At 42.8% G+C, this 10,543-nt stretch overlaps 1 protein-coding gene across 1 annotated transcript in view; it reads right to left on the bottom strand.

The window, feature by feature from the left end:
• MAP3K4 (mitogen-activated protein kinase kinase kinase 4) overlaps window positions 1–10,543 on the bottom strand; it is a gene marked incomplete at its 5' end in the record, with an annotated part of 88,387 nt that overhangs the window by 39,144 nt on the left and 38,700 nt on the right. The window contains 2 exon segments of the mRNA XM_027773357.1: window positions 3,944–4,101; window positions 10,215–10,361. Of these exon segments, the coding sequence (XP_027629158.1) occupies window positions 3,944–4,101; window positions 10,215–10,361 (305 nt within the window).

The raw sequence follows: 10,543 nt of genomic DNA, 5'->3' as shown, positions 1-10,543 counted from the left end.
CAGCCTTCCTGCAATGTTGCTAAGGGAATAAAAATAACAGAAATAAAACAGAGAAGGAAAACTGTCCTCCCTCATATCCTAAATTTTGAATGAAAAGTTGAAAGGCTAGCTACTGCTTCAATAGTTTAAAAATCAACGACAAGAAGAATTTTTCTCTTTTAATAGCAAATCATGATTAACATGCAAAAGTAGAAATCTGGATTATGCCATGTATTTACCATTGTTCTATTACCACCGTATTTCAGTATAAACTTTAAAATCTTGCATTATATTCAGAATAGCTTCAGGATTATTATACAAACTTATTTCTTCCTAGACAAATAGTCTAAATGGTATAAAATGACCCAAATAAGTTAAATGCTAGGATAGAAAAACAAGGTAAATTCTCAAATGCAGTTGTTTTCAAAATTCTCCCCCATATTTTTTATAGTCAATAAACATGACATAGTTGATCCTTCTCGCTAACCACACAACTTAAATACTAGTGTTTAAATGTACACTCAAGTGTATAAAATAAATCTAAATGAGTGCACTAAAAATTCAGCAAGTTTGTTCACTCTACAATGGTCAAGGGTGGGTAAATGTGTAACCAATATCAGATGTGGCAGAAGGGAGAGCACTAATGCTCCTGTCCAAGGAGAAAGGACACTCAGCTGCAGGTCTGGTTTCATACCCAGCTGAAGGCACAGTTTCCTAGCCACAAAGCCCTGCAATGAGCCTGGGAGGTAAATGCAGAATTTTAACTGGTAGAACAATAGTGAGAGGAAAAAAATCTGTGAGGAAGAAAATGGAAGAGGGGGAATGAAAATCTAGGAACAATAATAAATGTAATCAAAAGGAATGATGTGTTAAGCAAGAGGCATGTATGAGTAAAAAGAAATCATCCCATCTGAAAAGAGTAGAGGATATTCATGCTACAGAGGGGGCAGGGGGAGGGGGTGGTGAACTAGGAGCAGAAAAGTAAACTGAAGCCAAGGTGTATAGGGCCTTAACTGTTATACCAATTAATTTGATCTCTGGCAGACAAAGAGGATGGGTTTTAAATTACATAAGTGGAAAGGTGACCTGATTTGAAACAAAGGTTCAAGAAAAGCATTATAAAGGGACCAGGAGTTAGCATAATGGCTATGTCGCTGGACTCCCATGTAGTTGACCATGGTTCAAGTCCCAGACCTGGTGGCTTAAACTCAAGCTGGGCACATGTGTGTGCATGTGTGCCCAAGATCCTGAGAGGATAATGGAGGAGAAGGGATTGTGGCTTGGCCATCTCCCCTGGGGGGTAATTTCTTGCTTTCTGTCTCTCTGTCTCTTCTCTGTCTTTCTGGCAAGTGCACGTGCCCTATAGCAAAAACCTCTCCAAAAAAAAAGAAGAAGAAAAGAAAAGCATTATAAGGAAAATACTAAAAATATTTAGAATGGATTTATTCAAAAAATATTGAGTGCTACTATGTACTAAGCAGCAGTGATCGAGAGAGGAAAGCCCTCCAATGGATGGAGAAAAACAATGAAAAAAAGAAAACGTTTAGTATTTCTGAGATCAGTGAGTGCTACAGAGGAAAAGAAACAGGGAAAAGCTAAGGCATACTTGAGGGCAGGGATTTCAATTTGAAATACATCAAAGAGGGAGCATTTAGTCAAAGACCCTAAGGAACTGTTAAAATGAGTCATTAAAAATAACTGGGGAACAGGGATCCATGGGGACCAGCAAGTGCGAGGCGGCTTACTAGAACATACCCAGCCTGTGGGAATATAAGGAAGCCACTGTGGATGTAAAGTAAGACAGCAGCATCTCCAGGATATGAGGACAAAGATTTGACAAGAAGTCAGAGTGAATCAACCTTCAGGTCACTATTTAGACACCCTCATTCTTACTGAGTAAGAGTGGGAGCCATGGAGTATTTAGAGGAGAAAATGGTCTGACATACATTTTAACAAGATCACTCTGGATAAATGTTAAGAATCAATTACAAGAGACTGTGGGTAAAAGCGGGTTACTACAATGATACCCATGGCAACAAAAACAAAAGAAGAGGGGTGGTGAGCAGGAATCAGATTATGATGCATCTGAAGGGAGAGCCAAAGAATTAGAGGCCAAGTGCTAGAAAGAAGGAAGTCAGGGTTGATTCCAATGCTGACTGAACTTGGGAAAAACTGGGTGTGAAGCAGCAATTGCTATTCAAATATAGTAGATGAAATATAATAGAACTAGAACAGCTGAAGTCTGCATTCCCAGAAGAAGGGCAGTAAAAAAGCTCTGGAGGATAAGAAGCATAAAGACAAAGACCAGACACTACACCCCAGGGAATTTAAAGGACAAAGCAAAAGACAAAACACAAAGACTGAGAGGAGGAAGTGAAGATACAAGTTAATCACATAATGTGAATCTGCAGTGAAACCAAATAGTAACTTTTAAAAAATTACTTCAACACATTTGACAGGCTAGAAACAGAAAATGCAAACAGAAGAATTATAGACAAGGCAAAATTATTAAAGAGGGGAGAGATTGTAGAAAATAGTAAGGACTGCATTTTTTAAGAAGTTGATTATGGGAATCCAGCTGACTAGAAAGCAAAGAACATCAATCTTGGGATCACGGCCTGAGTCATTAAGACAAGAGCAAGTTCACTGCTTACTCAAAATAAAAATAGAGGGTATAAAAAGAACTGGTGATTAGGGCAGAAAAACAGGTACAAGATTTTGAGATACTGAGTATGGTCCAGAAGAGAGGTGGAATAAAGAACAATGAGTTGCTTTAAGTTAGAAGAAAAAGTTCTCCATGTAAAAACTAAAATCCTATAGAATGTATAGAAAGAGAGACTATCAGAGCTGGGTATAAAAGTCCTGATAAATAGAGACAAAAACAAAAAAAAAGAAGAAGAAACAAGTGGGAGAAGGTAGTACCCATACACAGATGCAGAACCTAGAGCACATGTTAACACTCATCTTTACCCTGAGTTAAACCAAGTCAGAAGCAGAGGGACAACTAGCAAAGACCACCGACACAAACTGTGTTCAACATCATGGTCTACACTTAATGAAACACACTCATTTCCTACAGCAAACAGATGAGTGACTCCACTCTCCTCCTCGTGATTTTCCTTTATTTCCATTTCTATTTTTCCAACATATAAAACCACAATTTATTAAGAGATTCTGAGAGGAGCATTACATTTCCAAAGCAGTACCAGTAAAAATGCAAACCTCTTGGGACCAGCAGTTGGCGTAATGGCTATGTCACTGGACTCACGTGTAGATGACCGTGGTTCAAGTCCCAGACCCAGTGGCTTAAACTCACGCCAGGCATGTGTGCATACGTGCCCAAGATCCCAAGAGGAGAATGGAGGAGAAGGGATTGTGGCCATCCCCCCTGTGGGGTGATTTCTTTCTCTCTGTTCTGCTGTGTCTTGCTGGTGAGCACACACAACCTATAGCAAAAACCTCTCCAAAAACAAACAAATAAACCTCTTAAATTCTGAATGTCCCTACTAAGACCGATATGCACAGGTCTATTCTACTCTTAAAAGATTTAGATTTTTCTCTCTTTGATTAAAAAAAAAAAGGAGGAGGAGGACAGGAGGAAGGAAGAGAAGAAAGCAAGCAAGGAAGGAAGGAAAGAGAAAGGAACAATAGGATTTCTCAAGTTCAAAACTTGATGTGCCAGTGGATAATTTGCTGCACTGGGGGACTGAAGGATGCCCTGGCCTCTCCCCACTAGATGCCCTCAGCATCCTCCCTCTCGTGACAATCAAAAACATCTCTAGACTTTGCCAAATGTCTCCAAGGGGCAAAATCACCCCACTTAAGAACTTAAAAAAGGGCACATAACAGATATGAGTAATTACAATATTCATGTAATTAAACATTCAAATGTGTAGCAATCAACAAGTAAACTGGGAGTGAGTGAGAAAGTAAGGAGCCACATTCAGAGCAAAAGGAGTCCTACCAGAAAAGTTTTCCAGCCTGTGCTTCTCCTCCCCGTATGTAATGAGTTATTTCTTTGGTGAAATTCCATTCTTCTTCTAACAGATTTTTTAAACTGTGAGATGCCTGAGGTAATTGCTGTAGCATTTGGATCCAGCTTCTCATGTAATCAAAATATACCTTAAAATATAAAAATTTAAAGGGAAGATTATAAAAGTAAAATTCAGCAACTCATGATTTCCACCTCTGTCAGCATGAAAGCTACACAGCAGAAGAGCAAGGTAGAAAGGACTGTTAAAAGCATGCAACACGGACAGAAGATTCTTCACCATTGCTGGATGATGTCTAAACAAGGATTTTGTTAAACAGCACAGCTCCTAGCAATTTAACACATTACTTACAATGTGCTCCTTCAAATTCCCAAGAAAATAACTGAAATATATAGAGTATAGGAAAATAAAATAAAGTTAAAAAATTAAAACAATAGCACCTAGAAATTTTCTTGATGAATATTCTACAAACATTATTGCTCTAAGAAGTTAGGATCTTTGTTTAATTACATGGTTTAGCTTGAGCCTCTTTCTTTTTCTTTAAAGTTTGTGATAGGGCATATACACTGGCCAGGCAGAGCCAGAGAGAGAGGGAAAGTGAGAAAGCACCCCTTGGGGGGATGGCCACACCACAATCCCTTCTCTTCCATTCTCCTTTCAAGATTTTAGGTATGCGTACACACATACCCAGCGTGTTTTTCAAGCTGCCGGGTCTAGGATTGAAATGGTACAGCCATGTGGGATCCAACTGCTTTAATCACCATGCCACCTGCTTGGCCCAGGTGTTTTTACTTTATGTGCTGAGAAAAATAAATGAGTATACTTCTCACTACCCCTTCCTAACATCCAGCTTTTTGTGGTACAATTTTTTCAAGGTTTAGGAGACATCAATTATAAAGATGTTAAGTTGTTCCAAAGTGAGTTTAAATCTTCCACATGTCCTATTGCAGCAGCTTCACATTCCTAAATTCTTATCCTGATTTATCCACTGGTTAGCAGGGTTTTACTAACGAGTACTTTTTCTTGAGACAGGTTCACGATAGCTATATTACAGACAGCACTGCCTGTGGCCTCTTCTACTCACAGGAAAGCTTGGCTGAGTAACCCACATGTGAGTCACAAGTCCTGATCCTCAGAGCTGCTAAGACATGACCCCACTGCCTTTCTACCCTGAGGGTGAGGCTGACAGGAAAAAATCAGATGCCAACCTGATCCCCAACTGCACCACTTCCTAAAGGGGGCCTGGTTTCTATGTATAAATGTTCACAGGACTTTTTTTCTATCCTTGGGTCTGCTCTTCACCAAGTACATCTCAGAATTCATTGTCTGGACCTTCTTTCCGAGATCAGTTATAACTCTCAGTAGGCAATTTCAAGTCTATCATTTCAGGAACACTTTCTTCTGCTATACGTCTTTGAACCCTCCAGACTGTGAGGGTGACTCTGCAGTGCAGGGTTCAGACTACAGTAGAGCCTCGACTGTCTGATCTGAAACAAGTCTCTGAAGTACCAGGCCTGCAACCCTCCTTTCACTCTTCCGAGTGCCCTCCCTGCTTCTTGGCCTTTTTGCAGGCTGGACCTCTCCTGAGGACAGCACTTCTCCCTCACAGGCCTCTGAAGAACCAACTGTTGGTCTTACCATCTGTTCGAGTGCTGCAGTCTCTTGCTTTCTACTGCTACTTTCAAACCACTACCCTTCACATTCTTATCTAGAAAGCAAAACCAAGACCCTGCCCCTTTGAGATTTACATCAGCCACACATCACCCCCCACCTCACACCAACACTCCCACATGCAAATACACCACTTTGTCATCCTCTGACTTTCAATGACCATCACACTTTAGTCTCCTTTGTCAGGCTCTGCCTTCTGACCTCCAGTCTTCCCTCTCTCTAAGGTGCTCAACGTCATATTCTGTGACCCAATACCCTGTGGTTGGATGGCCCAACAACACCATCCCAGTTCAGTTTCCTGACTGCCTCGTCTCCAAGACCCACTTCTGACAGGGTTCTATACTGGATCTTGTCATTCCCAGAATGCTCCAAGTCTCAAATCACTATTTCAACTACCCTGGCCCACGCCTCTCCTCTGTGGCATTTTCCGACATTGCTATTTTATGTCCCCATCATCCTCAATCTCCATGAGGGACTTTACGCTCACCACTGGTCCCCAGCACCTGTGCGATGCCTCCTGGCATACAGTAAGTGTCCAACAACTCATCCACAGAATGAAGAATAGAATCCCTCCTGTTCCTCTGTTCTTTACTTTTCTGTAGAAATACCAACTGTGCACGTTAGCTCTCTCCCATGTGTCTTCCACAACTACCACGTCTCATTCACCATTCCCACAGTTTCATCCTTTTAAATTCTTTTGATATAGTTTCCTTAAGTCAAGTACAAGTTCCTACATCATCATATCTTATGCTTATTAATTTGGTTATTTCTAAGACCGGGGTCCGTGAAAATGCACTAAGATAGACGACAGCTTCGACTGAGGCTTGATGCCTCAAACATTAACCAAGTTATTTCCTCTGACTATCTGCCTAAGCACCTCAGAGTTCCCAGTGCAGTGGATGCTGTAAGCAAGTGAAGCGCCTCGAGTCAAGGTTTCCCAAACCATAACTTGCTCGGCATGGCTTCCCTCTCTTTCAGGGTGCTGGCTCAGCAGCTGACCTTGCCCAGCAGGGGAGCTGAGACAGTGAATGTCTTTCCTTTTCCCTTTCCACAATGCAGACCCTTACCATAGCAGGGCTTCTGCAGAGATAGACTTCTTCTCACCCAACTGCTCCTATCCCAAGATATCCCAGAACTAACTAGTCACAAGGGGGCCTCTCCAGGCCTAAGGTGGGAAGTATGGAGGGCTTATGTCTACCTCTGCTTAATCTACATTTCAAGGTAAACAGTTATGGTCTTTTTATTTTAGGAAGGTTGCAGAGGTGGTTGTGGTCAATTTCCTCCCTTTCTGAACATGGAATTATTTTCCTTTGCTGTTTTAGGTGGGTTTCAAGAGAAAAGTGTCTGGTTAACCCAGTAAGATTGCTTTTCCAGCAGCCATTCTCTCTCTCCTTCCTAATAGCAACACAGAACAGGGTCCCCCCCGGCACTCAAAACATGCCATGGCCTGACCCTTCTAGTACTTCATTTTAAAACCAGAGGCAATTTCTAGCTTCTTCATCCCCATGACTAGATATTATACCTCATGTAGATCATTTTATTGAGAGCAAAGCCAAAATCAGACTGAGCACAGACTAAGCCTACCTGGCTATGGTTGTAGGTAACTCACTGACAGGCACAGGGGCACTCAGAGTGCCTGCTCCCAGGGAGGCGCAGGCGCCGCCTAATACTCCCGATTGCTGCTCCTGCATGAGGTCACAGTGCAGGGCACTGGCTGACCCTTGCATGCCATCAAACATGGTCTGGGAGGCAACGCGCATTCTGTCTTTTTACACTTCTGGTTCAATCATCCATAAAAAAAGAAAAATTATTTGCTCGCTCTTTTTTACCATGCTTTTCAAAATAAAAATAATAAAAAATAAAAACTTCCAAAAACTTCGGACTAGAAGCTGGCGTAATGGCTACATCGCTGGACTCCCATATAGTCAATCATGGTTCAAGTCCCGGACCCAGTGGCTTAAACTCATGCCAGGAACGTACGCGTGTGTGCTCAAGATCCCAAGAAGAGAATGGAGGAGAAGGGACTGCGGCATGGCCATCCCCCCTGGGGGGTGATTTCTCGCTTTCTGTCTCTCTGTCTGTCTCTGTCTTTCTGGCAAATACATGTACCCTATAGCAAAAAGTTCTCAGAAAAAAAAAAAAAAGAAATCACCAGGCTTTTCCAATAAAAGAAACTTTAATGATACACAAAATAAAAGTATTTCAAAATGCTGCCACTTTATATGCTCCGGTTCTTTATGGATTCTCTTGAAACATTTAGAAAATAATTTCAAACCATCAGAGTCATCCTTTTTAAAATAAGTATTCATTGATTAATTATTATTATTATTGTTATTATTGTTATTTTTCATTTGACTAGAGAGAGGGAGGGAGGGAAAGTGAAGGCAAATCACTGGTTCCAGGACTCAAACCTCAGTCAGTCACGTAGGAGTCCAACCCCTTTACCTCTATGCCACCTGTCGGTCCCCAAATCATGTCTTGCTTATAGCATGTCAGATGTGGCCCAAGTCCCATTCCAGCCACTCTCCCTACACTCCTTCTACCCCAGAGGCTGAGGTGTCTAAGTCCACGCCTCCAGCACAGTATCACAGACACTAGCAGGTCTGGTCCGGAACAGGCAGGGAAGGCCGCTGGGTGGGGTTCCCTGGGAGCTCCTGCTGTGCTGAGGAAAAGGTCTGGACTCAGCTGGCAAGGACATTTTCCTCTTTGCTCCCAGCCTAGAAGTGGGGGCAGGACCGGGAGGTGCAGCAGTCATCGCCAGGCAGGGTGCAGTGAGATGGCAAGAACAATGTACCGACAGTGCTGAAGTCGTCTATCACCTCACCACCTGCCATGCAGAGCCTCATGCACTCACCATGCGCTCACCCTGCACCAGCACCCTGCCGCCTGGCCTCGCCAAGCTCTCCTTCAGGCAAGCTAGGGAAATCTGAGAACAGAGCCTCTGGCTCGAGGTTAAACAGAACAGTTCTACTTTTAACTGCTGAGCGAGTTCAAAGAAACTGTACATAAATGTGGGCTAAAGGTTAAAACTGGCAGATTAATTTGGCTTTCTGGAGAAAAATAAAACCGGAAAGTAAATCTTAAACGGGCAGATAGGGAGGATGGCAGACCATGTCTAGCAGGAAATGATATGTAAACAACAGTGCGAGGTCTATACAGCACAGGGCAAGTAGAAGACTGGGAGTCTCTTTAGGGAACAACACTTAAAAGCAGGTCAGCTCCTGCCAAATCAAACCATTACAAGTCCTTGAGCGTGCCAGGTCCCTTGCTGAATGCTGGCTCACTTTTAAGACTCAGCTCCTGGGACCAGCAGGTGGCATGGTGACTAAGGCGCTGGACACTCCCACATGGCCGACCAGGGTTCACGTCCTGAATCTGGTGGCTTGCTTTCTCACTTCCTCTCTCTCTCACTCTCAACCTCTGTCTCTCTCTGGTCAAGCTAAAAAAAATAAATAAATGAATGAATAAATAAAAAAATAATAATTATTATTTTTAAAAATTACAGAAAATTAAAAAAAAAAAAAAAAGACTCAGCTCCTTATAAGAAGCACCTCCTGGCCTGGACACCAATGCTTCATTCAAGGGTCCTAACTCCACATACTTCTACTCTAGCACCTGGCATCAAGGTGAGGCATGCACCTAGCCCAGTCCCCATCAAATGATGAGCTTCTTGTTGTTCTTCAGTATTCCCAGAGCCACGCAAGGTCTCTGGCATCCTAAGTATTATAAAAATGACTGACAAAAGATGATTCAATGAAACAGGATCAGATTCTGATTCTACTTCTTAGCCGTTCTGCCATCACTACCCCATTATTAAACAATGAAACAGGTTCAGATCTGTGAAAAATTCTAGCTTAAAAACCACTGAAGATTGGGGGACCAGCAGTTAACGTAATGGCTATGTCGCTGGACTCCCATATAGTCGACCGCAGTTCCCGTCCCGGACCTGGTGGCTTAAAACTCACGCTGGGCGCGTGTGCGTGCGTGCCCAAGATCCTGAGAGGAGAATGGAGGAGAAGGGATTGCGGCGCGGCCAATCCCCCAGGAGGTGATTTCTCACTTTCTGTCTCTCTGTCTTTCTCTGTCTGTCTGGCGAGCACACGCGCCCTATAGCAAAACCTCTTAAAAAAACAAACAAACAAACAAACAAAAAAATAACACTGAAAATTGGGACCAGTAGATGGCATAGCGGTTACATTGCTGACTCCCACACAGTCAACCGTGGTTCAAATCCTGTACCTGTTGGCTTAAAACCCATGCCAGGTGTGCGTGCATATATGCCCAAGATCCCGAGAGGAGAATGGAGGAGATGGGATTGTGGCACGGCCATCCTTGGGGGGGGGGGGGGGGGCTTGCTTTCTGTCTCTCCAGCGAGTACACACAACCTATAGCAAAAATCTCTCTCTCAAAACAAACAAACAAACAAAAGAACCATTGAGGATTAAAAACAAGTGGCTTCAGGAGAAACAAATTTAATCAAACACTAGATGGAAAGACACTCGGATGAAAGATCACCACACACACGCACACACCCACACACATATTGACAAAATTTCCCCCCACTTTTCTTACCATCAACATTTTCTGCAGATCCTCTTCAAAAGCATCGATGTTGCAATCTGTCTTCTCCAGGTCTTCCAGGACCTCCTGCAGCATGAACTGGTAGTACTGCTTCATCAGAAGGCCACCTTTCAAGACCTCCTTGCACTCTCTCACCAGCTACAAAGGAGCAGACACAACTCGAATGGCCTCGTGTCCAACCAGAGAATTTGCCAGTGTTCACATACTACCACTTAAATTCTCAGCAGACTCAGGAAGGGTGGCTCTGGCCTTTGAAAAACCTAGAATAACTTCCAGATTCTTGCTCTGTTTATTTTATATAAATATCTTGGTAGTCTCAT

Source organism: Tupaia chinensis, unplaced genomic scaffold (genome assembly GCF_000334495.1).
Source record: "Tupaia chinensis unplaced genomic scaffold, TupChi_1.0 Scaffold000346_1, whole genome shotgun sequence".
NCBI classification, from domain to species: Eukaryota; Metazoa; Chordata; class Mammalia; order Scandentia; family Tupaiidae; genus Tupaia; species Tupaia belangeri.
The sequence above is the reverse complement of the archived record's forward strand: the minus strand, read 5'-3'. Positions and strand labels throughout refer to the sequence as shown.